This window comes from Monodon monoceros, unplaced genomic scaffold, assembly GCF_005190385.1.
Source record: "Monodon monoceros isolate NGI ecotype Baffin Bay Population unplaced genomic scaffold, NGI_Narwhal_1 Super_Scaffold_19, whole genome shotgun sequence".
NCBI lineage: Eukaryota > Metazoa > Chordata > Mammalia > Artiodactyla > Monodontidae > Monodon > Monodon monoceros.
This window is the reverse complement of record NW_021703775.1, coordinates 85771999-85799575: the sequence shown is the minus strand read 5'-3', so window position 1 is coordinate 85799575 and position 27577 is coordinate 85771999. Positions and strand designations below refer to the sequence as shown.

General features: G+C 48.9%; 1 protein-coding gene across 1 annotated transcript in view; it reads left to right on the top strand.

Annotated features, from left to right (window-relative positions):
- The window catches only part of DCDC2C (doublecortin domain containing 2C), a 109882-nt gene that overhangs the window by 19229 nt on the left and 63076 nt on the right, over window positions 1-27577 (top strand). Inside the window, 4 exon segments of the mRNA XM_029231639.1 lie at window positions 3856-3932; window positions 8632-8760; window positions 13336-13473; window positions 17299-17341. Coding sequence (XP_029087472.1) covers window positions 3856-3932; window positions 8632-8760; window positions 13336-13473; window positions 17299-17341 — 387 coding nt within the window.

The following is a 27577-nucleotide window of genomic DNA, read 5'->3' as shown; positions in this document are numbered from 1 at the left end:
TTATGTTATATCTGTATTTTTTATTGAAGTATAGTTGATTTACAATATTGTGTTAGTTTCAGGTGTACAGAAAAGTGATTCAGTTATGCATATTTTCTTCAGATTGTTTTCCATTATAAGTTATTACAAGATATTGAATATTGTTCCCTGTATTATACAGTAAATCCTTGTTGCTTGTCTGTTCTACGTATGGTAGTTTGTACCTGTTAATCCCAAACTCCTAATTTATCCTCCCCCTGCTTTCCCCTTTGGTAACCGTAGTTTGTTTTCTATGTCTGTGAGTCTATTTCTGTGCTGTGTATAGATTCATTTGTATATTTCTTTTTTAGATTCCACAGATAAGTAACATCATGTAATATTTGTCTTTCTCTGTCTGACTTACTACATATACACTACTTGGATCTGCGTTGCATGCACGGAGAAACAGGTTTAGGGAAGCGAGACAACTTGACCAAGGTCACACAGTGAGAAACTGATGGAGCCAGTCCTGGAATCGTGGATGACTCAAAATAGGCTCCTAGATGGTGTACTGGTGTAGGTTCAAACCTCCGTTTTGCTAAAAACTATAATAAAATGTTTTTTGATGGCTTAGCATGGCCAGGACGCTTGATAGCTGTGTGCTCTTGGGAAGATGATATAACGTCTCTGATTCTTTGTTACCTGGATATTGTGCCTGGTGATTTTGAGGATTGGGTGTGAGTGCTTATAAAGGTCTGAGTGCAGTGCCTGACACATAGCAGACATCCAGTAAACCGTAGGTGCTACCTGGGGAAACACACCTTTGGCAGCCTTGAGTGTCTTCCATCACTGAGGCAGATTTGGTTCAATTACCCTGGACCCTTGTTAAAGAGCTCTAAAGCGCGTTACGTCCTGCCTCTCAGGGCAGGTGAATGACACGAGTCTTGAAACTGTCATCACCATCAGACAGTAACAGCAAAGCACGTTTGCTTGGTACTTCTTCGGAGATTATTATGTGGAGTGCAGGGGGAAAAGCCCAGAAGCATACATGCATTTAATTGCTGGGGTCATTTAATTAGGCAGGTGATATCAGGGTTAATGAATCATTAACATGTAAGAAAGCAATTAGTTCATTGTTTCCATAAATTTATGCAATCAGGAAAACTGCTTCTTAGGGTAGCTGTGCCTTAATAGAATTTTGCAGAGGGTAATTTCTGTTGTTTTGTTTTCACACTAGGTCTGCAAATACACGGCCGTCGTTGATATTCATGGCATTGATTTTGTCACTATTAGTACGCAAGTGTATATAAGTTTATATATAGTATGACAGTAGGGTAACAATGGATGTAGGTGTGCATTGCCACAATGCTCAGTGGACTCACTTTTTCTGGGATTCTTTCCGGAGTATCAGAGCTGTTTCTCACTGGTCATTCATTTGTTCATTCTTCATTCATATTCATGAAATACTTATCAAACTCCTACCATGGGCCGCCCATTGTTCAGGCAATGGAAGTACTTTGTTGAACATGACAAACAAGGTCCCTGCTTTCAGGAGGCTTACACTCTACAAGGAGGGATCAATAATAAGCAAGTAAATAAACACACAAATATTAGGCAATATCAAGTGCTGTGGTGAACATACATCAAGGTGCGTGATCATCAGGGAAGTCCTCTCTGAGGAGCTGGCATCCACGTTGACTTCTTAATGCAAGAGGGAGCAAACCGTGCAAAGATCTGGGAGAACATTCCAGGGTCCAGGTCTTGTGCTTGTGGGAACAAGCTCGGTGCTTAAAGAGCTGGAAGAAAGCAGGCATGGGAGGTGCTGTGGGAGGGATGAGGGCACAGAGACAGCGGTGCGAGCCACATGGCCGCGTGGGCTAGCTGAGGAGTGGGGACCTACTGGAAGTGTGGGTCTTTCCACCACTGGGGCTTTAAGTCAGACAGTGATGGCGTCCTGGTTTGTGTTTACAAAGGCTCCTCCGCTTGCTGCGAAGAAAGGGCTATGTGGGTGGGGAGATGAGTTAGGGGAGGGATGGGGAGGCTTGGCCAGCGGGGTGGCAGGAACAGGGTGGCCCAGGATGCAGTTTTGAGGTAGAACTGAGAGATGGGCTGATGGCTTAGTTGTGGGTGTCAGGGAAGAAAGGACCCACTGGTGTCTCCCAGGCTTGGTAGTTGAACAAGTGGGTCTAGGGTAGTGCCGTGTTCTGAGATGGGGCGTCTGGGGACGAGCAGTTGGCTGTGGGTAAAATCAACAATTGTCTTTGGGCTGTAATCCAACTGAGATGCCGAAATGGTCTCTCTCTCCCTCCCCTCCCCCCCGGCCCGGATTCTGCATGTCTGTGTGTGTTGGGAGACTCTCATATTTACTAGACTGTGTATTTATCGTATGTGATAATAGGTATGGCATTGTGCCTTTTATAAAATGTTATCTCATAAAAACCCTGCAAGGTATATCATTCCCATTCCCAAATTAATAAATTGTAGCTCAAAAGTGAAATGCTTCTCTGAAGTCACACAGGTAGTAAGGGGTTGGGCTGGAGTTTGAACCCTGGTCTGTCTGATCCCAGAGGCTGTGGTTTCTCCTCTCCCAGGCTGCCCCCCAGATTTGCTCTGCTCCCTCCATGACTGAGGCGCTCCATGCTTACAGCGAGATGCCGGGGCAGGCTTCTCCAGAGCACCTCCGTCTTCCCCTCTTACCCGCGTCGTCCCCTTCAGAAGACAAGGTAATACCGCTCCCAGCTCCTCATTTAAAACACAGCGCTGGGGGCTTCCCTGGTGGCGCAGTGGTTGGGAGTCCGCCTGCCGATGAGGGGGACACGGGTTCGTGCCCCGGTCCGGGAGGATCCCACATGCCGCGGAGCGGCTGGGCCCGTGAGCCATGGCCGCTGGGCCTGCGGGTCCGGAGCCTGTGCTCTGCAACGGGAGAGGCCACAACAGTGAGAGGCCCGCGTACTGCAAAAAGCAAACAAACAAAACACAGCGCTGGGAAAGCGTGAGCTGCCCACGTCTGCGTGCACTGATGGTGGGCCGCGCAGCTTGCCCCTGCTCCCGTGGTGAACCCCAAGGATGCTGCTTGGGTGTTATTCTCGGGAAAGGAACTGCTGTAGGTGACTTTTACTCAACTTGGGATAATTCAGTGGCACTGCGCCAACATTAGAGGTTGGCTGGCCTGTCTGTATGTGACCGGGCGGCCTGGCGGGTCAGGGAGGTGCAGGGAGATGGGCCGGTGGGAGGCCTGGGTGGAAACCCTCTGCCGTGGGGCCCTCCCTTCCGGGCCAGGGGCCAGGGGGCAGGCCAGCCCTGACGTGAGGAGGGGGCCCGGGGATGGCGGGGGGCACGTCTCGGGGACTCTTGCCTGCCTGGGTGTCTGGGCCCCGGTGGGCGTGAGGCCGAAGTTGAATGCAGCCCCAGAGCTGGCTCAGCCCCTCAGGTTGGATTCACAGAAAAGAGAAGAGAAGGGTCAGGACACGCTGGGAAGGCGTTCTCACCTGCCAGGACATCCTGGCTTGAACCCCATGGCCTGAATTAGAAGCCCCTGTCCCGTCTCGGGGCCCCAGCGGAGCTCGCCCAGGCTGTGGGGTGAGCTGCTGTGGGAGCATTCTCAGTGGGAACCACACAGCCCCTTGCTGGGCACCTTCAGTGGGGACCTTGCCGCCCCCTGGACCGCACGGCCCCTCAGCGCAGCCGCCCGCATCGCCCCGGCTCGACTCCTGGCCACCGCGCGGTACGGAGCCCAGCGCTGCCCGGGCCCCTCCCGGGTCCTGCCCTGCGGTCTCTTAGCGAGGCTGCCCCACCTTTACCTTAGGTTTGGGGTCGAATGCTGTGCGTACTGTTGGTATTTAACAAGCGTTTTTTAGCTTGAACTGAATTCTGAGGCTTCTTTTTTCTTTTTTTCAGATCAAGCCGGTGGTACGTTGTGACATAAACGTGCCTCCCAGGTGGCGAACATCCCATCGTTTATCCCGACAAATCAAGTGAGTACAGTGGGGTGCGGGGGTGTGTGGAGCTCCTTAAAGACGTTGCGCCGCCTTCGCCCCGCTTCTGCTCGGCCCCTCCCTTCTCTCTCTGACGCTCACCCTTCCCCCCGGGAGCCTTCTGTATGGTTCAGCTGCATGTTCTTCTCTCGTGAACCTTGATTTTGGAGAAGCAATGCCGTTGCCCCGCCGCGGCTGCCAGTTCACGTGGGGTGGAAGTGCACGGCTTAGTCTTAGCTTTTTGTTTATTTTTGGTAACCTAGCCCTTGCAGTTGCTGGATGGTGAAAGGAAATGTAGAAGTTATGTTCCCACCAAAGCCCCTTGGCGGGGGAGACGGGCTGTCTGATGCTCAACGCGCCCTGGTCAAGGTTGCCTGAGGGCTGGCTGTCCTGGGAAGCGGCTGGTGGGGCAGGTGTAGAGGTGCCGGGGGACTCTGTCCCGGTTAATCAGGACCCCTCTGTGGGCCGGCCCGCGTTATGCTTGGGGCTGTAGAAAGAGAACACACTTGACTCAGGTCAAACATTGGTTCAAATCCCTCTTTTCACCTTGTCGGCTTTGTGACCTGCACACGCTTCCTCTCTCTGAATTGGCATCCTCATTTGTAAACAGGGTGGTGACATGCACCTGCAAAGTCCCAGGAAACCCCGCCCAGTGCTCGTTAAGGGGCAGGAATTCTCCAAATGGCAGCCATTCCCTCCCAATCCTTCATATATTGTGCCATTTTGATATTATAGGGATGAAAATCCCTGACTTGAAGTTCCAGAGGGCACCTTCCCTCTTACCCGGTTCTGTTCCCAGCGGAAGGAATTTCAGTGAGTTTCCAGGGTCCTGGCTCTATGTCTGAGGGGTGGCAGCAGCAGGCCAGTCCCAGCCTTGGGTAGCAGAGAGCCCACATTCCGACGAGTCATTCTTCACGCCCCTGCTGACCAGCAAAGGACTGGGGGCCCAGGAGGCTGGGAACCCCCTGCCAGACACAGTGGAGCCCCCGGCTGGGAAGCCCAAGGATGGAGCAAGCATGACCTGCTTATTAGCTAAGCTGTTCCTTTCACTTACCTTCCAAAACCCAACCATCATTTCTTTAAAATACTTTTCCTTAGGCCTCTGCAAGGGAGCCACTCAACACATCTGAGATCCTTCCACTGTGCCTTTTATACATCTGAGAGCTGTTCTGAAATAATGAGAGACACAGTATTTCTAAATTTTATGAAGGACACCTCTTTCTGAAGAATGGATAGAAATCTCAGGGAACATTATTGGCTTATGGGTCCTTTCTGGCAAAGACACATATCACTAGACATACATTTTTGGGGGGAGCCTGTCAATGGTTCTCACTTATTTTGACAGACCTTTTTTTTTCCTGTTATAAACCAGTTATTCTTAAGGCATGTGCTCTATTCTTTATATGGTGTGCTAGAAACTCCACTAGATGGACCCAAATACCCGTCCAAATGCAAGGCCTTTTCTCCCAAGGGAAGGCCTGATCATGTTTGCTTGGAGACCTTGTAACTTAAAAACAAACAGAAAATAGTTACGATGGCTTTCAGAGTTTTTGATGTTCGAGGTGAAAGGTGTTTTGACCCTTCCCAGTAAGCCGGGAGCTGGGGTAGAGGGAGTGGGGGGCTGCTGAGCGTGAGTTCTGTAGCAGCTGGATGGTGGAGAGAGAAGCTGTTCCCCCTGACTGTCTGCGTGTCCTCAGAATTCAGCTGGTCGAGTCCACGTTCAGGAGAAGCCGCCAGCCTGGAGGCGGAGGCTCAGGTCTGTGTCCTGGTCTGTCATTAACTAAGCTGTGTGCTACGGTAAGTGGCGTCCACTGCCACTACCACCACCGTCACCGCGTCACCTGGCAAAATCCATTCCTAGATCCAAGTGCTGTTTCCTACTTTGAAAAATTCAAAACATTTCCTATTTAAAAAATTTAAAGTATGTCTTACTTAAAATATTTTAAATATTACCTATTAAAAATTAATGAGCACATTGGGAGGTGTATTGGCAAAGCTGTTTTATGCCTTTAACCTCTCTTATTTCAAAGTAATTTTTAAAAATTAACTATTTTTTATGGCCAGAGTAACTTACACCCATGGTAAATATATTGTTTTAAAAGGTATACATTAAAAGTAAATCTTCTGCCCACTTTATATCCCCAGAGGCAACTGTTAAAAGTTTCTGGAGTGTCCTTGTAAGACAGGCTTTGCATATTCAAGGATTTACAGGCGTATGTATGCTGCAAGCGTTGCTGTGTATCTTCCTTTTTCTTTCACAGAATTTAATATGGCTTCTTATTAGCACATATAGATACGTTGTACTTTTAAAAATGGCTACCTAGTATTACAAAAGCGGTCTGTACGTAATTAACAATGGTGGGCTTTCACTGTGTGTCCAGGAGCTGTGCCTGTCCATTACCTCTCTGTCACAGACTTTCTAGGGAAACAATCTTTGGGTGTATTTCTTGGGGTTGGTCATCCATCTACCTGGATCGTCAGGTGGAAGACGGGCTGTCTGATGCTCAAACAGCACAGACCTAAAATCTGGCAGAGCGAGAAGGGTCTAGTTCATTCTCCAGCTCAACTGGAAAACTTCTGGGGATGTGTTAAGTCCATCACTCCCTCTAAACTTGAAATTTCCTAATTTCTTTATTGTTAACATTTCTTTCTTGATCGTTAACAATTTAAAAAATCCTTTTCTCCGTATTTACATGCTTCGTATAAAAAAGTGGACATCTGGAAATGTGTTAAGAGTAAAATCAAAATCGCTCGTTATCCTTCTCCTCAGAGACGGCCCCTGTTAACTTTGAGGGCCACTTACTTTTAGTTCTCTCTGTACTTGCTGGTGTGTTTTCTTACAGCATTAATTGTATTTGATCATTTTCCCCCTAAATACAAATTCTGCATGAACAATTTTAAATGGCTGCATTAGTTATTATTGTATCCTGTGCTATGATTTGTTTCACCATTCCTCTGCACTTGGACATTTAGGTTGTTTTTATATTTTGGTTTTTGTAAATACAGGCAAACTTTCTACTTTGTTTTATCGCGCTCTGCTTTCTTGTGTTTCGCAGATAAGGCTTTTTTTCTTTTACAAATTGAAGGTTTGTGGCCGCCCTCTGTTGTCAGATGGTAGTAAACATTTGTTTTTAGCAATAAAGTATTCTAAATTAACGTACGTACATTGTTTTTATAGACTACAGTATAGTGTAAACGTAACTTCTCTATGCACCGAGAAACCAAAAACTTTGCGTGACTCGCTTTGTTTCTGTGGTCAGGGGCCAAACTCGCGATGTCTCTGAGGTTTGCCTGTGACCCTGCGAGAGACGTTTCTACAGGTTCACGTATACGTGCCCGCATTTCCGTGGGTTGGAGTTCAGGGAGTGGACAGACTGTGTCAGTGATTCCTGGTCCCATGCGTCTCCATGTCTATGTCCCCAAGTCGCCCTTCAGGAAGATCGTGCTCACTTTTACCCACGTCAACAGTGTATATGTGTGTGTGTATCAGCCTGCGAGGGCTGCCAGAATCTGTGGGGGACACAGTTCAGTCCATAACAGCGTGCTTATTTCCCCGCACTCAGCGTGAGAATCTGTGTTAAATATCTTAAAAATGTAGACAAAAACACAACATGGCCTTGTCTCAACATTTATTTCTTGTATTATTAGCCATCTGTGTTTGGAGAGACTTTTGGCGTGCACCATTTAGGAACACGGATAGGTGGAAACCTTGCAGCAAATCTTCAGGGTAGCACAGATGAGCTGTGCTACGACTTGCACAGAATGCCCCTTTCGAGGTTTGTTTTGGGGCAGAGGCTTTAAGTACGGAAAAAGTGGCCTCTGGGGTGACGGCAAGCCTCTTTCCACAGAGCCTTAGCTGATCCTTTTTGTTGTGCACAAACGTGTTAACTTAAGATTTATATTTACTCTGAAACAAGAGATGTGTTTCTCCAATTTTAAATTATTTACATTTAAGGAAAAACAACAGCAGTCATCATAAATAACAAAGTAACAGATTGAAAGTCAGCACCGTGAAGTTGAGCTCCTGTATTGTTAAATGCTATCCATAACTTTTAGACTTAAAGAAATAGCCTCATGTTTTACAATATTTTAATAAGAGTTTGAAACTGTTGCTAAGTGGCTTTGACTGTAACACCAGGGAACTAGTAGCTTTGCACTGGGTTTTGTGCGGACCCCAGCCGTGTTCAGCCCCAGCCCCAGCCCATAGAAATAAGAAAACAAACCCACCAGGGCCACAGGGAAGCTGCCTTAAACTGTGAGAGCGAAACCAGTGGTTTCTGTTATCTTTCCAGAGGATTGCACGCTATTTCCTCTGGGACACTCTCTTGGCGCCACGGAGGGGACAGCAGCTGCATTTTAAACGCCAAATTTCCCCGTTTGTTTTCCAAATGGACACAGTTTTCTTCCATGTTTCCTGTTGTCACGGAGGCCTATTTTTTAAAGAGTAGAGTTTAGTCCTGTTCATCGGGGTGTCTTCTATTCCATGAGGCCGTGTCGCCAGCGTTTCTGGCCCCTCCCTGGTTCTGAGCACTATGGGGCTTGGGGACTGTCCTCCATGCGGTGGCGTGTGGGCCACCAGGGGCTGCTCAGGGCTCCGTGTGGTTTCCGTGCTTCTGTAATTGGGTATCTTTCGTGAATTCCCAGCGTTTTCCCCCAAAGTGTGAGGCCCTAATGGAGGCTTTTCCTCTGGTTCCTGCAGTGTTTTCACAAAGGGAAGATTATTTATTCCACCTGTAAAGATTATTATACCCAAATTCAGCCTGACGGAGTGAAACTGCGTGCTGGCCATGATCGGAGAGAAGGTCTTTCCTCTGGGAGGCGTTCGAAAGTAAGGCTCTGGCCCAGCTCTGGGGACCCGGAAGGAGGGACTCGTTCTGTGCCTTTCAGTGAGAATTTCCTGCCCGTCCAGCAAGGTCTGAAATGATTTCTCGTGAACTCTGATTTTAATTCTTCAGGCAGACAATAGTTCTGCAGTCTTTGGGCCATACTTATTTTTAACAGTTTCATTCATTCATTCAAAAAAGTTGAGCGAGCATCTGCCTCACGCTCGGCGTGGTGAATACAGCTAACAAGGCTGAGATGTGGCCTCCCCAGTCCCCGGTCCCTCCGTGCCCCTGCCGGGTGGCCAGTGATTAACATTCAGTTAGATGCTCAGGTGATGTAATGAGGCCTCTTGGGCAGGAGAATTCGGGGAGCCACGCAGGGGAACTGGTGTCCGAGTGGTGACGGGGCCCATCACGGGGGGATGGAACCCTTGGATGGAGGAGATGGTGTGCTGCACTGGCCGAGCAGTGTTGGGGGCCCCACTGGCCTGGACCCCGAATTTGCAGTGGGACACGCTGCAGGGCTGTGGTTTCCTCCGACGCTCGGCAGCCTGGGACTAGGGAGGGGAAGATAGACAGACTCGTCCATGGCCGAGGGTGGGAAGGACCAGCAGAGGAGGGGTTCGGTGTGTGCAGGTGACTCTAGGGATGGCCCGGTGGTCTCAGACCCCGGCCTGGCGGTTGGAGGAGGGCGGGAGGGAGGGAGTGGAGAGCCGTGAGGCTACAGGCTGTAGCGGGAGGTGAAGAAGACCTGGCCTTGGGAACACACGGGGTGATGAGAAGGCCCGGGTCTCGCCACGGGAGTGGGTGGGAAAGCGCAGGACACAGACCTTCAAAGCTGGGAAGTCGGGTGATGTAGAGTGAGGCCGAAGGACCATTAGAAGCGTCGTCCTCATGGACAGTTATGGTTCCGGGTGGCTGGCATTGGAGAGGAAGAGCAAAAACATTCAGTCCCTTTTCACTTTTGTGTCAATTAATTTCACACAAATTTCACAATTTGTGTCACTTTTGTGACACTTTTGTGTCAATTTCTCGGGGGTGAATTAAAACATAGAAGATCTATTGACAGTCGAGAGTTGTGATACCAACAATGACAACTGTTGTGTCCACTAGTGAGCGGGACATAAGTGTTGGGACATTTAGAGCAATGCGCTACTCGCTAGCCTAATGAGGATGGTGAATAACAGTGAACACGAGTGTTCCAGGGAGACCACTGTTCACATAATAAAAAGTCCTGTAAGTGCCCAGGTGACTTCAGGATGCAGTTATAAGTATTCGTGTTTCATCCTTAAAGAAATAGGGACAGTTGTCTGGAGCAGATAGGCTTGTGCATATTTTTGGAAGAAGCCAGAAACAGTAGTGGGATTAATCATAAGTATCACGTCTAAAATCACAAGTATCACATAGTGGTGAAAGGAAGAGGTGAAATCTTTGTGAGGGAGAAGCAAGCAAGGAAGTAGGATATCTAGAGGGAAAATAGGACACTAGATCAATAAGCTCCTTTCTTTCTTTCCCTGGGCTTAAATTAGTTCTCTGTGGCTGAGTTTAGAAAAAGTACAGAGCTTGGAAATAAAGGAAATGCTTAGAAAGTTCAAATATTCAATAGTAAGCTTGAAAGGGTGATGTAATAGGCACATTACAGGTTTTTTTTTTTTATTATTATCCATGTACATGTTATCTTTGAACGGAACCGACAGCTAATAGCCAACATACGTTTGAGAAGTCGTTTGTATCTATCTGTATTTATCATTCCTTAGATAATGTTAATATGGTTCAGTGGAGGTTTCTACTGTACCTTTTTCTTGTGTCCGTTAGAGACTTAGCCAAGTTCTCAGTGGTATTAAAATTGGTTGATTTATTGGATAGTTTTGAACTTTCTGGGATATATATATATATTCCAGAGAAACCGTTAAGATTGTGTGTGGGTCTCTGTGTGAGAGATTATTGCTGATCTCGGTGTTAGAAAAATGTGCTTTTCGCAGACGTGTGTTGCGTGCTGATTGCACGGTGGGCACCATGCTGTGCGCGGGAGGCCCAGCCTGGTCCGCTCACCCCTGTTGAGCTTGTGGCCCCGCAGAGAAGGCAGAATCAAAAAGAATCACAGTGGAGGGCAGAGTGTGTAGGAGAGGAGCACACCCAGGTGTGGAGCCCAGTCTAGGAATAACCCAGAAGAGGTTCGCCTTGAGGACGGCAGAGGAGTAGAGGTCGGGGTGTGCTGGGCTTGGGAGGAGATGCTGGTGCACCCCTGAAAGCGGGCACCCCCCAGATCTGCACCCGGGTGCTTCTCTCGCCTCACCCTGGTCCAGCCCTGGTTGGGAAATGCAGTGTTATGGGTGATGCCTGGACGTGAGGCTGGCCAGATGCGGTTCCGGAAAGGAGAGTCGTTAGCACGTGGAGGAATTGAAGAGGAAAGAGGCCGAATTTCCCACGTCCCGCAGCCCTGGGCTCTGTGCACGTGGCAGAGCTCTCTACCTGCTGGAAGAGAAGGGTGGTGAGTGGTCCCTGTCAAGTTCTGAGACTCTGAGATACAACCATTTCCACCCTCAATGCTTGATTCAATCTGCGTTTGTCGGGCACAGGTTGGGCAGTGTTGGTGAACCTAAACTCTTTTGTCTGCTTTTTCACCATCTGTGGACTCTTCTAGTTGGAGGTCTTCCCTCTTTCATTCTGTGACACGAATTTTCATTATTTCTACCCGTATTTCTTCCTTTCTACTCCTAATTTAACTTATTTTGGGGATTCTTATTATCTGGTTGATGGCACTTCTGCTCATTTTTATTTCTTAACTTCTATCTGTTCTATTATCATTTCCTGCTGCTTCCTGGGAGAGTTCCTCTATTTTATCTTCCAAACAATAATTTGTGCTTCTTTCTTTATTTCATATTTCCCTTATTTCTTTTGTAACGTTTTCCATGTTTATGTTAAGTGCCTGGTCCATGTGTCCCAGCACTTCTGCTTCCGGTGGAGTCTCCCAAGGCCCCACCCCCAGCGCCTTGCGGTCCAGCCTCCAGCACCTGAGCTCTGCGGGGAGGCTGTCCTCGCGGCCGCAGCCAGTCAGTCCTGCCGCCTCCCTGGGCCCCTCACTGCCGAGGGTGTCTGCAGCTCCCTGGCTTGCTCCTGGGGACACTCGTGCCAGCTGTGAGCCCTCCAGGGATGGGCACCGATTGTCCCAAGGTGACAACAGGAGAGGAAGAAAGTTCCAAGCCCTGCTTCTCACCTGGAAGCCCTGTGTTCCACTCCCTGGGGCGTCTCACATTTGCCCCCTGTCTGGAAGTTCTTCATCTTGGTCCTACAGGGTGACCCGAGGCAGCAGGTCCAGGAGCTGCCCTTGTTAGAAACAGATGCTCAGGCCTCATGTTAGACTCACTGAATCAGAAACTCCAGGGCGGGGGGCCCAGCGCTGTGTGTGAGCCAGCCATCTGGTGGTTCCCTGCTCGCTGAGGTTGAGGGGTGCTCAGGGGAGGGAGGTTTGAGTCCTGTGGGTCCCACCTGTTCCCGGTGCCCTGCATCCTTCTCTCCTCTCCCTTCCTGTGCTCACTGCTGTCATTTGTGAGCACGTCGTACGCCCTGCGAGAGCTCTGCATCTCCTCCCGCAGGTGAGGTGCTTTTCCTACATCACATCCCACCCACGATGGCCAGCCGCCTGTTGCTAAAACACTGTGCTTACCCCACACTTCTATGCAAATCCCCACTCCGACTAAATCGATGATAAGCTCCTCCCCCTAGAATTCCAGGCTCTGGGATTCAACGTTCAAGTTCCATTTCACCCAAAGGTGCATTTCACCGTTCGGTGACAGTCAATCCTCTGTGTTCTGGCTTTTTGCAGAGGCCCCTTCTGCTGCCCCAAAGGTTTCATCCCATCTTCACATGAGGAACTCCTACCTACCCTTGTACATTTCACCTTAGTGAAGCCTACAGTCGCCTTTAATCTTTCTCCTCTTAGAATGCTGAGATTTTGCCCTTCTCTGGTCACACTTGCCTTTATAGGCTTTTACACACTTCTTGACTTTGGGGAAGCAGTGGCTTTCTTATTTCATATTTTTTACACAAGGCCATGCCTACCTCATTGTATGGTGCCTAACAGATGCTCAGCATTGAATGAATTGAACATTTTCTTAAATAAATGAATTATGAATTATACATGCCAAAATAGAGTGCAGAATAAAATGTAGACAAATATTAGTCTTTTAGTGCTTACAAAAAGGCATCTTATTTGCTAATAAATGCCGGGTTGTTTTCCAAGTATTGTTATAACAATATAAGCCAATTTGTATTCATTTTAACTGTTATTAGTTAAAATTAATTGAATACCAACCAACAGCTTAAATGTTCTCAGGGCCCTCTGAATACTTGTACATAATTAAAGATACACTTTAATTAAAAAATCTAAAAATGGAAAGCGAGCCTAACCCTGGCAGAGCCGCTCCTGCAGGGCTCCGTTAGCCCGTTTTGGTTACGTTTGCTCTCAGAGCATCAGCTCTCCTGTGGTGCACATACCAGTCGCATTATGTACCGGGTGCCCCCAGCCTGATGTCATGGCTCTTAAGTCCCCAGCTCATTTTTTCTTTCTTTACTCACAGATTATTTACAATGAATGGGCATCTTCTGGACAACTCAAAGGATTTGCAAGACAACCATTTTTACGTTGAGGCAGGACTGGAGGCCTTCCAGTATTTCCCTTATTGGAAGTCCCCAAAGGTCCCCAGAGAAGTTTAACAGTGAGCACATTTCATTGCTTCCCTTCCTGCTTAGTAAACTTTGCCTTTCCCCCCAGCTCCTCTCCCAAGTATGGTCAGTTTAGGTATCTGCTATTTTTCTGTAGTGAAACTTGATATTATCGTTTTTATATATGATGCGTTTTTTTTGTTTGTTTTTTTTTAATACTTTCTTGGCTGCGCCGTGCAGCATGTGGGATCTTAGCTCCCCGACCAGGGATCAAACCCGTGCCCCCTGCATTGGAAGCGTGGAGTCTTAACCACTGGACTGCCAGGGTAGTCCCTATGAGGCAGTTTTGAATTTTCAAAATCTTTGGCATGGAGGCATCACTGCTGTTGGATAGAGCCACAAGGACAGTGAGATCCCGTATTGAGTCTTTCTCTGGGGTTCCTGGGGTCTCAGAGGTCAAGAGTCTAAACATACAGGATAGAGCTGGCCCCAGGCCCCGGTCATGGTAGCCCACACTCCATCTGGTGCAGTTTCGTTTTCTTAATTCGACTTGCTTTTCCCTATCTAAAACAGAGTGTGCAGGCTGGCAGTCTCTCCTGGCGAACAGAGCAGTGATTTTTGTAGTAGATCCTGGGCCTGCGTAACAGGGCACCCCCTGGTGTGTGCATCTGTGGATGCGAAGCAATGGCTGGGAGGAAGATGAGACGGTGGGGACTCTTGTCCCGTCCCCTGAGATAATGTGCCGATTGTCCCCGCACTCTCCGGCTTGCATCTAGGATAGGGCAGCCGAGTGCCAGTAGTGAAGGCATAGGGCTGTCCTGTAGGCTCAGGCCTGGGGGACGCCCGGGGTTTTCCCCTGAGGTAGACGACCCCAGCCTTTGCGCTCGGAGTTGCGTCCTGTGTCCTGCCCTGATGCTCACAGGACAGAGCAGGCTCTGTATGTGCAGAGAGCCCTTCTCGTGGTTCCTGGTCCTTGAGGTCACGAGATGAGGTGGTCTGGTTCCATTCCCAGGGCAGACTTACACTTGACGCCTCCTTGGTTTTCCGTGTCTCACCCATCCTGCTTTTCAGGGTGTATTTGTATGAAAAACCTCAGTATTCCCAACTCCAAATATCTGTAGGTCTGTAGAGTCCACATCCCTTCCTCACTTTGCTGATGTGCTGGCCAGACACGGAGGCCTCTCTGTGAGACTGGGGCTCTCGGGGCCACAGCTCCAGATGAGCTCCTGAGTGCCTGACGCCAGGTGTCGGGGCCGGACCAGGCTCGGCGGAGGGTTGGGAAGAAGGCTGACCTGCCGGACTGAAGGTCTGCGGTTCACACTGATCCAGCTCCTCAGTTTTGGTCCCAAACGAAGGCCCTGGGATGAGGACTGTGGTTGGGCTTGTTGCCTCTGGGTCAGCCGGGAAGGCGGGCATGGGGCACGGGAGGATAGGCCGGTGGTCAACAGATGCACTCTGCCAGGGGCCAGGCCTTGAGCTGCACGGGACTGGCCATCCCCACTTCTCCAGCGCCGGGGTATCGGGCACTCGGGGGCGTGTACACACGAGCCCGAGTGTTCCTTCACACGACGGTTGGTACGGTTTTTTTTTCTTTTCTTTTTTAAAATTTTTGAATTTTATTTATTTTTTTTACATCTTTATTGGAGTACAACTGCTTTACTATGGTGTGTTAGTTTCTGCTTTATAACAAAGTGAATCAGTTATACACATACGTATGTCCCCATATCTCTCCCCTCTTGCGTCTCCCTTCAGTGCGGTTTGTAAGGCGGGCACCGAGCACTGCTCCCCGTCTCCAGGTCTTGCTGAGACAACCAGTCTGGGGGATTTCGGCCCCGTGGCAGCTCAGCCCCCGGGGGTGCGTTTGACCCGCACTAATGTCGGGACTATTTGAGGGCTTGCAGGAGCCCTCCCTGTCGGGCTTCTCTGTCGTGCTCTTATGGTCACTGTGCTGAGAATGAGGTGTCAATTTTCATCTCGCTGTGGGGCAGGCAGGTGGCTTGAGCCTCGCAGGTGGTAGGCCTTCACCCCACCCCGAGGTGCCCTGCAGGAGCTCGGGGTGCGTTTGGAGACGTGAGACGCCACCGGGGGAGCAGTGTCTGGGGGCCCTTATGCCTGTTTTGGCTCCTGTGCTCTTAGGTTTTCTGCTTCAAGGCTCCCTTCGCCCTGTTGACAGATGGTGGCCCCCCAGCACTGTGGGAGGCAGGCAGACACTTAGGTTAGGGTCCTGCCCGCGCGCCCGGTGGGCGTGGATATTTCCTGACTTTGCTGACACCTTAGTCCATTGCTGACGGTCCTGACAGCATGGCGGGTGGAGATATGGTGGGGCTGTCGGACTGAGTTGAACGGTTCTCTCTACTCTGTGTCCGCTGCTCCCTGCATGAATTCCTCTGCCTTTCAGTGTGTTTTGTTTCTTCCCATCTTCTGTTCATGTGTTGAACCTTGACCTGAATCTCCTGGTTGCTTGAATAGCTTTCTCCCTCGCCAGAGAGGTTGGGCTTGGGGTGAGCAGAGTCGATAAGAGACTGAGGTCCAGTCACCACACGGGAAGTAGACCAAGCAGGTGCTGGTCTGCTGGAGACCCACGTTGGGGAGGCCTTTCCAAACGTGCATGGCAGAGGTTGGAGTCGGTGAAGAATCAGAAACAGCACGTGGATCTGCATGGCTGTCAGGCACAGAAGGAGAACGAGAGCTCTGCGGTGGGGTAGGAAGAGGATGGACAGGGTTTTGGATCGGATTTTGGTCTCAGTCCTTCTGCTGATCAGCTGCGGGGCATTAAGTAAACCCTCATGTTTGGAGCCCGGGTTCTTTACCAGCCCAGGGGGAGCAGTAACGCTTGTTCTGCATGTCATCATGAGGGCTGTGTGACGAAACTGTGTTTGCAAACGTGATTAATCCACCGTCAAAAACTTAAAAATGTTAGGGTTCCCCTCCTCGCCGCCCCAAGATCATATAGAAGCTTTGGGGCAGAGGTGCCTGTAAACGCATGGCCTTAGGTCAGATGCCCACCTGCCTCCCGCCCCCCGTAAGTGAGGAGCCATTGGATTTTCAAGGGTTTCAGGGAAGAGCCAGGACCCAGGAGGCTCCAGTTGGGAGCCCTTGGGGACCAGTCCAGTCTGGCCAAAGGGGCAGACGCTCATGGCACAAGCATGTCTTCCCAGGCATCGGGGGTGTGTTCAAGGGCCATCTGGGGTCCACTTCACCTCCCCCCGCCACCTACTAGCCCCAGACCTGCCTTCCAGCACCTACACTTGTACCTCTTCCCATTGTCACAGTCTTTGCCATTTACACACCACAGTCACACACACCGGATTACCTCTCCTTCTTTTAAGAAACACACTTTTTAAACCTTATTGTAGGTTTGATCTGTGAGAAATGTTTTTATAATGCAAAAGCACGTGTCGGCTACACTGGAGCCTGAGGCAAAAGGAAAAATCGATAATACTCATCCTGCTTTCATTTAAAATTTTTATATTTTGTTCATCGTGCATTACTTTTTGCATTTTGATTTTTCAAGTGCTGCATTCAAGTCGTGTTTATCTTGATGACCGGCTTGTTTGGTGTACCCTTAAATTTTGCACCCAAGGCCAGTGTCTCACCTACCTCTCTTAGCCCCTTCCCTGCATCATTTAAATAAAGTTTTAAAATACTAAAAAAAAAAAAAAAATAGATTTCAGGGAAGTAAAGTGAACAGACTTCCTTGGGGCCCTTTCTCCTGAGCCTGGGAGCCGCTGTTGATGTGGGCTTGTGTCCTCTGGGGACAGAAAGCGCCTTCCTCGTGGTCGGTGCCTCCTGAGGCTGACGCAGCAGTCGACATTTTTGTTCAGATGTTTTTGGCTGGGCTTCACACATTTCAGACTTGACTCTCTTTTGTTTTTCAGAAAGTACTCAGACATTGAGAAGTATTCGCGAAGAAAGAAAAAAGTGAGTCCTTGTTAAAAAGGGCCGATGACAGCCGTGGTCGACCCTGGTGTCTTTTGTATGGCTGATTCATTTTGCTGTGCAGTGGAGGCTAACACAACATTGTAAAGCAATCATACTCCAATAAAAATTAATTAAAAAAAAAAAAGGACACACGACAGGCCGGCCCCGCCATTGTAGAACGAGCTTCTCAGCACAGGCTTACTCCTGTGAATGAGCCGAACAAGGCATCAGGTGAATCCTTGAAGCTCAGTCTCCAGGGCTGGGAGGCACACCCAGGTGTTAGTGATGCAACACAGTGAGTGTGGGGATAAAAAGACACACAGGTCTTCTGGCAGTGGTAGGAGCAAAAGGCCTGGCAGGAGCTGGGCGGAGATGTCAGGCAGACTTGGCAACTGGAGGAAGGTACAGAGGGGTGTGCGTGCGTCCATCTGCAACAGAGGGGTGTGCGTGCGTCCATCTGCACGCAGTCTGACATTGCGGTACAGAGCGCAGGCCGAGCAAGACAGGTAGGAACCAGACCTTGGCGGCTCCGAAGGGCCCTTATCACCTGTTTACATGATGAAAACCTCCCAAACCAGCTTATGGAATCAGTACTTCAGCGGCTCTACTTGCGTGAATGTTCATTCAACAAAGCTGTTGAATGCGTACCGTGTCCCTCCCGGCTTTCTAGGCCCGTCCTGCTAGAACTCACCGGCCTCCAGGCTCTCCAGGGTATCGATCCGTTCTTTTCCAATATCTGGCAAACAGCCTTTGGGTTTGCTTTCCTCCAGTTGCAGCCCAGATTTCTTACCCACCATTTATCACCTTCCCGCAAGGAGCTTTGGCTTCCTTACCTCTAGGGGCCACCTTGCGTTCGCCTGGTGAAAGCCTGGTCTTGGAGCCCGGCCCCTCGCTCTGTCTGCACTTGCCCTGAAGGAGCTCAGAGTCCCTGCAGGGGATAACACAGCTGACCTGACCCTCTTCACACCGAATTCATGGCCACAATCCTTACCCAGCCGGCCTGTACCTAAAAAGCCTCACTACTGAAAAAACGACTTTTCTGAATAAGTTTTGCTAAACGTTGTTAGGGATTTTTGCACGTCTGTTTATAAGTGAGACTAGCTTAAGATACCGCTTTCTCTTGTCTGGCTTTTGGTGTCAAGCTTTTTCCGAATTGATTCTGTTGTTATTTTGGTAGCTTCCTGAGCTCAATGATCATTTTATGTATTTTCGATTTTCTCTAAGGATTGCGTTTAGTGTTAAGTGTTTGTTGGATGAATGAATGGGAATCACTGAGAACACAAAAATGGTAGACATGATTCTGCCCTTGGGGTGCGCTCCATCTGGTGGGGACACACGTGGACTTACGTCATGACACAAATGTTGTATGAATGAGTCACGGGCATAGGATGATGGTTTGTAGGCTGGGGAGTGATCCACACGTGGAGCTCAGCAAAAAGGTGCAGGTCGTGAAGTGTGATTCAGAGAAGGGGGCAGACAATCCCGGAAGGGAAAACGCCTGCATGAACGCACAGGGTTCTAGTCCCGCAGAGTTATTCTTTTCTGCCCTCCCCAGTGTTTTCATGTATGGTGTGGGCACCGAATTTTGAATGATGACTTATTTAGGAAAACGCCTGCATGAACGCACAGGGTTCTAGTCCCGCAGAGTTATTCTTTTCTGCCTTCCCCAGTGTTTTCATGTATAGTGTGGGCACCGAATTTTGAATGATGACTTATTTAGCGTGAAGAGTACAAGCTTGAAATCCCATACTTTCATGGTTTTGGAAGCCTCTGAGCACACAGGTAATTGAATCCGTCTGCTGAACCTGTAGTGTGGGTTTATCGCTACCTGCTTGTGTTCTGTCCTCATTTCATGGTGGTGGGGTTTTGACTTTGGCTCCTTAGAGGTAGGGATGTAATTTTCTTTTCATTATAAGTTTAAAATTGGTCTAAAATGTGAGCGTGTTTGTTCCGATATTGTCTGCATTCCCTTTTCTCTTCTGGAAATGGATCACTGGAAAATTAATGGGTTTTGATGATGACATTTAATACTTTGGAGTCTAACAGAATGATCACAAACATGGCATAGACTGCAGTGTAAAGATGTGTTACTTTAGGAAGGTTAAGGTCTATCGCTGAGATTCTCCTATGAAGTCAGTGTGACAAGAGCGTATAGCAGGTACAGCAAGCACATTTTGTTCTAGAAAACGGAAAGCCCTAGAAGAAAACAGAGGGCATTGACTTAACAAAGGTTGGTGTTCAGATACCTGTCAAGGGCTTTACGGTATCCGTCGTCCCTCATGTCAAGGTCTGTACGGTACGCGGATCTCAGAACTGAGCACTGGAGGAATCCTTGCCCCATTTGAGGACTGGGCTGCATTGCTGAGAACGGAAGCTACTCCACAGGCCGGCCTCCTTTGTTTGGCTACAGAAGCCTGGATTTTAGGATTAGTCACGGCAACTATATTACGACAAATATATTTGTTCCTTTATTTACTTGTTCCCAATTTTCCACGTCTAACTTATTAGACTTTCATCTGTTTTCTGCGTGAACTACCTCAATATCCTTTTGGAAAGTGGGGGGAGGGAATTTAAAAATCAACCTGGAAACCCAGGACTGCCCCTCGAGGGAGACATTGCCCTGCAGCACGTGAGGGGCTGTCGTGGACCCTTGGTCATCTTCCCATTCTAAGGCTGTTAGGTGGGCAGAGTAGCAGCTCTCTGTAAGATCGAGTGCTGAGTTTTCTTTTAAAAAATAAGTAGTTTTTTAAAACATTGTTAAAATTGAAGTATAGTTGATTTACAGTGTTGTGTTGCTTTCATGTATATAGCAAAGTGATTCAGTTACACATATATGTGGACATGTATATTCTTTTTCAGATTATTTTCCGTTATAGGTTATTACAAGATATTGAGTATAATTCCCTGTGCTGCACAGCAGGTCCTTGTTGTTTACCTATCATGTATGTAGCAGTGTGTATATGTTAATCCCAAACCCCTAATTTATCTCCGCTGCCCACTTACTATCCTCTTTGGTAACCATAAGTTTGTTTGCTGTGTCTGTGGGCCTATTTCTGTTTTGTAAATACATTGATTTGTATCATTTTTTAGATTCCACATGTAAGTGACATCGTATGGTATTTGTCTTTCTCTGTCTGACTTACTTCACTTAGTATGATAGCCTCTAGGTCCATCCGTGTTGCTGCAAATGGCAGTATTTCGTTCCTTTTTATGGCTGAGTAGTATTCCATTGTATATATGTACCACATCTTCTTTATCCATTCACCTGTCAATCAATGGACACTTAGTTTGCTTCCTTGTCTTGGCTGTTGTGAATAGTGCTGAAAGTATCTTTTTGAATTAGAGTTTTGTCTGGATATATGCCCAGGAGTGGGACTGCAGGATCACATGGTCTAAATCTGCAAGTGTTTTCTTAAATGTACTGACAGTATAAAGCAGAGACTCTGTCCTGACTCTTCTATGAACTGAACACAAATACACACAGAGCTTTTGACCTGCAGACTATCAGACTCAAATGGAGGCATCCGTTGATGTGTCTGGTGGTCCAGGAAACCTTCATGTGCTGGAGATACAGCGATGAGCTGAGTGTGAGTTTCTGTGAGTGGCGAAGGCAGACGTGCCAGTGAACAGGACACAGTGACTGTAACAGTCCTCACCGGGAAAGTGGAATCTGTTCCCTGGCTCAGCCCAAGCCCACACGTCATCCTGGATTCCACCGGCATCAACCCCTCCCGCTTGCATAATTCCAGTAGGGCAGCAATCCCTCTGCTATTAAACTGCCCAACTTTCAGACGCACCTGTGTCTCTCCATCAGCACTGTGCAAAGAGTCAGGAAAACCACAATACCTGAGATGGGGAAGTGGCATGCAGGTGGCAGGCTGGGAAGGCAGGCTGGGACCGTCATGAGGGCTGGAAGGGCAGGTGAGACACTTGGATTCATAGGGATCCTGACCTCAGCAAGGGAGTGAAATGAACAGATATGCACTTGAGAGTCACTGCTAGTGATGGAATAAAATGTACGGACTGAAAATGGAGCCGGAATAACAATAGCGGAGGAGAGGCCCGTCCTGAGGCCACTGCAACGCTCCCAGCGAGGGGCAGGTGGGGTGCAATTGGGTTCAAGAGCTGCTGTGTGTTACTGATTCTGTGACAGGTATTTTCCCCATCTTTGAGGCTCTGAAATACGGGCACCTCTTAGGCTGATGGCATCTTGGCCGTTGTGCTGCAGGTTCATCTGTTGTCACGGTGAACTTGGCCACAGCTGCTCACTTTACTGTCTCTCCAGTTGAGGAGGTGCATGGCTGACACTGCACGTGGTGAGCTTACTTGCTGTGTAAATGTCCTCGAAAGGATTTTGCTGTGATTAGGAATTGAAATGAAAGTTATTATATACGTATGGAAATTCATAAAGATAGAAACAGCAAGATGTGCTGTTATTTGTTATTAGTGGGGTATATTCTCCTTCAATTCCATATGTTTTTGCAGAACAACAGCCGGTTCTTTTATGGACCCAGGAAAGGGAGATACCCACGCATAGCGGAGCTATCAGCTTCAGTAACCTGTTACTGTGTAAAGAGCCATCCTGGGGACTTCCCTGGTGGCGCAGTGGTTGAGAGTCCGCCTGCTGATGCAGGGGACACGGGTTCGTGCCCCGGTCTGGGAAGATCCCACATGCTGCGGAGTGGCTGGGCCTGTGAGCCATGGCCACTGAGCCTGCGTGTCCTGAGCCTGTGCTCCACAACGGGAGAGGCCACAACAGTGAGAGGCCCACGTATCGCAAAAAAAAAAAAAAGAATCCACCTGCCAATGCAGGGGACATGGGTTCGAGCCCTGGTCTGGGAAGATCCCACGTGCCGTGGAGCAACTAAGCTCGTGTGCCATAACTACTGAGCCTGCGCTCTAGAGCCTGGGAGCCACAGCTACTGAGCCCACGTGCCACAACTACTGAGCCTGCGCACCTATAGCCTGTGCTCCGCAACAAGAGAAGCCCCCGATCACCACAACTAGAGAAAGCCTGCGTGCAACAATGAAGACCCAACGCAGCCAAAAATAGATAAAATTAAAAAAAAAAAAAGAGCCATCCTCAAACCTAGGGCTGTAAAACAACGATTTGTTATTTCTCTAGGTTCTGTGGGTTGGCTGGGTGGCTTGGGCCAGTTCACCGGGTTACTTATGCAGCTGCATTTAGCTGGAGGATCCGCTGGGCTGGGTTGTGTAAGGCCATATCACCACATCTGGAAGCTGGTGCTGGTGGTCGGCACCTCTGTTTTCCTCCAAGTGGTCTCAGGGTCCCAGGGGGTGGAGAAATAGGCTCTCCCTCGGTGGAGAAGTGCGGCCGGGTATTCACTTTTCATACTGCCTGTGCATCGGGGGAGGGGCTTTGTGGCCAGGGGCAGCCCACCACACTTGTTTGCGTTTTGTTGCTGAGATTGGTGCAGAGGGTTGCCTCCCGTGCTCCAGGCAAGAAAGCACCAGCCTCAAGGTGTGCAGAGCAGCTCGGAAGAGAATTCCAGGGATAATGGAGGAGCGCTCTTTCTGTCCCGTGGAAAAGCACAGGTGGCTTGGAGGCAGAAGTGGTTCAGAAGAGCCAGACTCAAGATGTAAAACCTTGGGAGGATGCAAGTCATTTATTTATTAACTGTCTCCCCTTCCTTTTTGCACAGGTGTGATATTGATAAATATCTATGTCTAAATAGTTCCAAAAGGCCTTTTTCAGGAAGCAGAGATAGAAGAAAGAACTTCTAGGTAATAAGGAAGCACCATGACGTGGTTTAAAGGGCAGGTTGATTTCTTTATTAGCGACACAGGAAATGACCACGTGTCTTACGATTCTTGGCATCTTGATTCGGTGAAATGGGAAGGAAAACGATGGGCAGGAGCACGGGTACGTCTAGATGGCCGTGGAGTGTGAGAAAGTGGAAAAGTCAGGGAGGACTCCAGGTTCCCCGGGGCGACACTGGTGGATGTTGGCGTCAGCAGCAGAGACCTGGGCCCCCGGGGAAGGTGGAGGAGGGTTTAGGTGTTGGTCCGCGTGTGTGAGGAGGTGCTTTGTGCTGTGTGAGATGATATTCATGCAGAAAGGTTTTTGTTTTTGTTTTTTTGGAGCAGAGAAAGGTTCACTGCAGGGCCAAGCAAGGAGAATGGGTGGCCTGTGCTCAGAACCCCCCGAACTCCCAGAAAAGTGTTGTTGATGTCAAATAGAATCCCGTATAATGTGTAGTAGAGGACAGACCTGCTCCTGTATTTGTGTGGGATTATCATTGTGGATTCTTTAATGAGTAAAAAGGCGAACTTTCTCTGGATCTAACTGGATGCCAGTGGGTGAATCTTATCTACACATTATGATAACAGACTTTTTTTTTTTCTTAGTGAACCAGTGGCTCCCACCCAGGGAAAGCCCAGGCCTTAAGAGTAAGCGTTCTGGACTCTGACTTCCTCGGTTGGAATCCTGCCTCTGCTGAAGCTCTCAGGGTCTCTGTCAGTGAAACCTGGTTCCCCCCTTTTACTTCCTATTTCCCCACCCCCACCAGGATTTCTGTCATCAGACTTGCCTCAGTGGGCATGAATTTCTAATTTAAGCTAATATAGACACCCTAACAGAGTTCTAAAAAAATTGAAGAGTGAAGCTGTTTGCTTCTTACATCTAGATTTCCACTGAGCACAGAATGAAAGATTTAATCTTGATTTAGCGGAACTTTAAGTCACACTGATGAAAATGCCCGTTTCCAAGAAGATGGCAAAGAAATCACATGGGTGCTTTGTAATTGATGATCAGCACGCTTGAACCATATTTGAGAGGCAGTCTGCCTTGTTTGATTGGCTCAGCTCACTTTATTGGTTGATTCAAATATTTGAATGTTGGAAAACACGTCGTTAGGAGGCTGCCAATGCCTTAAATGGTCCAATTAACAGGAGCCATGACTCTTTGAGTCCAATGAAAGTAACCGAATGCAGCTACTCTTATTTGTTACATCAAATTCAGTTTTATAGCAACTGCATTTATGGTGCAGTTACCTTCCAAAGAGGGTATCTGTTACCTTCCAGAGAAGTTAAGGTTAATTTAATAAGTGCTTAAAATTGCATTCGTATATTAAAATGAACATTTTAGGGTGCAAGCCTCTGTAAAATGTCAGTAAATCGTTAATAAGCATTGTCTTTATATCATACCCACAATCAGAATGTTAATATTACCTACCTCTCTTCGGCTATGAAGCCCAAGTGTTGGTGGCAGACAGTAATGAAGTGAGATCAAGCGTTGGCACCCTAAGTGTGAGGGCGTGTGGGGTCTGACACCCACGCTTCAGTAACCGGGTTGAGACTGTGAAGTTCAGTGTGAGGTAAATACTTTGGAACCGACGTTTGCAGGCTGGTGATGTCAAGTCCACACCACATCGCACAGCAGTCAAGCGGTGTTTGTTGTCATCTTCCAGCAGCCTGGAGATGCAACAGTCAGGTTCAAGTGTTAGCAAGTCTTCTATGTTAATAATTCTCAAAGCAGGGACTGGTTCATTGGTGGAAGACTTTGACCCGCTTTGGAGCCAGGCCTCTCCCTTGGGAGCCGGGGAAGTGCCTTTTGCCAGCAGGCCTGTTGTTTTCTACCTGAGGATGGATTGACTCTGAACTGGCTTGTTATGTTCATCAATTAGACGCTGTCTGATTCATCCCAGGTTACCTTGGGAGGCTGCCTTTCATGTGCCGGAGCCAGATGACCTGTTACAGTGACATTGAAACAGCTGGATTGATTGACGGGGGATCTGGAGAAAAATAATATTTCTTAAAGCACCACAGAGAAATAAACCCAGTGTGCCTCAGGTATATTTTCCAAAAATACTTTTAATAGGAAGAAAGATGAAGGAAATTGAAAGGAAGTACTGTGGCCTTTGTAACTGGAGCCCACGATGATGTCAGAGGGGCTGGGGATGTGAGGATGGAGAGGAGGGGTCGGAGGCGTGATGCTCATTACCTCGTGTTGGAAAGCAGTGGATTCTGATTCCCGCTTATCCGCTGTTTTCCGAGAATGGCTGTAAATCCGTGTGGCTCTGACAATTAAAAGACACCAGAGTGTCCACACGTGCCAAGTGCCAGGCGTGTGAAGATGCAGGCTGCCCTGCCTTGGTCCTTGGGGAGCTTTCGGGCAGAGAGAGAGAGAGTTACATAGTGGAAACTGCAGACCTGTGGCTGTGGAGCTGTGTACAGAGTGGGCTGGGAGTGGGGCCGGGTTTCTCTGTAGGGACAAGATGACACTGGAGTTAGGATCCGCAGGTGAGTTTGCCAGACCCCAGAGGAGGGAGCCCTTCTGGAGAAACACAGGGATTTGGAAGCGCTGGCCTGTCGGGGAATAGCAAGGCGTGTGGGCCCGCAGGTAGGGGCCCCTGTGCCTGGGTGCGGTGCTGGGAGTTCGGGCTTCGTCCCGAGGGAAGCAGACCTGGAGGGCCTGCAGAGGAGGTGTGCATGCTGTCCCCTCCCGGACCTGTGGCCCTTCCCTGGAGACCCCCTCCTTGCCTCCCACTGGTCTACCACCATTTCCCCACGGCTCTCAGGACGCAGACATGCCCACCCATCGCATTCGCCTGCAGCATTTCATGGAGTGCTTCTGTCTGCCCCGCCAGGTTCTAAAACCTTTACTGGGGTGAAGCTCTGCAGACCTCATGACCACCTCAAAGAGGCAGTATTATCAGTCCCACGTCATCGAGACGGCTTGGGACAGCGTGGTGGGGTGATGTGCCAGGTGCAGAGCCGCTGAGTGAGGGAGGGGACGGCGCTCAGCGTTGAGCACCTACTGTGTGCCAGGTCCAGGGTGGCCGGAGGGATTGTCTAAGAAAGTCTGAGACGCCGGGCCTTTGGGCAAGGCTGCTTCTTCCCCACCGCCAAGTCCAGGATCCGAGCTCCACCCAGGCTCTTATGTCCCTTTCCAGTTCCCGTCACACACTTGTGCTGGGGATGAGCTGGGTGTGGGCCTGCATATGCTTCAGGTCCTGTGTGTCTCGTCCCACTCTGCTAGGTGCGGGTGGTCACACTTGCTAGGTATGTGGGTCTAGTCGTACACTTTGTAGGGTCTTAATGTATTTCTCAGGAGTTTATTTACACATTTTAAAGTGGAATTTGTAAATACAAATTACAAATATTTGTAAATATTTTGTTTTCTTTCTATACTTTTTCCAACTTATATTACAATTTGCTCTGTTTAAATAATTACGCTCATCTACTTAAATGTGAGTCATTTATAGCTGGTTTCAAAGGTGAGTAGGTTGGGCTTCCCTGGTGGCGCAGTGGTTGAGAGTCCGCCTGCCGATGCAGGGGACACGGGTTCGTGCCCCGGTCCGGGAAGATCCCACATGCCGCGCAGCGGCTGGCCCCGTGAGCTATGGCCGCTGAGCCTGCGCGTCCGGAGCCTGTGCTCCGCAAGGGGAGAGGCCACAACAGTGAGAGGCCTGCATACCGCAAAAACAAAAAAACAAAAATAAAAACAAAGGTGAGTAGGTCAAGATTCATGCAGGAATGAAAGGGCGGTGCAGGGAGTTTGGTCAGAGCCGGCAGTTTGCTCGTCCTGCCGGTGGCGTTGGCTGGAGGGACGAGGAGGACGGCCCCCAGAGAGGCTGGTGGTCCAGGTCACCAACCAGGCAGACAGTTGTCCTGGGATCTGGCTGTGACACCTGAGATGGGACACGAGTGTGTAGGATCCAGTCAGGGACACATAACCTTCACCTAATTATGCAGAAACACCAAGCCAACCTCAGATTCTTCCTATAAAACAAAAGAAAACAGGCCTGTGTTCTTCAAAAATTCAGTGTCACATAAGACGAAGAAAGTCTGAGGACTGGGTCCAGGTAAAAGGGGATGAAGGGGACACGACACCTAAACATGGTGTGTGACCCTGGACTACTCTGTGCTCGAGGGAAGGTCCACAAAGGATGTCGTTGCATGGAGACCAGATGGAGTATGGATGGCGGATTAGCTAGAAAGCCTGCGTCAAGGCCGATTTCTTGAATGGGGTGACCGTCCTGTGGTTCTGCAGGGGCGTCTGTCTCTGTTGTCAGGAAACGACCCGAAAGTGTAAATAGATCACGTGTCTTCAGTACTCAGTCTAAGGGACTTAGCCGTAAATGTGCGTGATTCATGCAACCTCCTCCTAAGTAGTTTAGAGAAAATACATGTTTAATACAAACATGAAGGGAAGCTACACCTAGCAGCCCCTCACCTTTCCTTGTCTGGAGAATGCCAGATTTTCAACTGTTC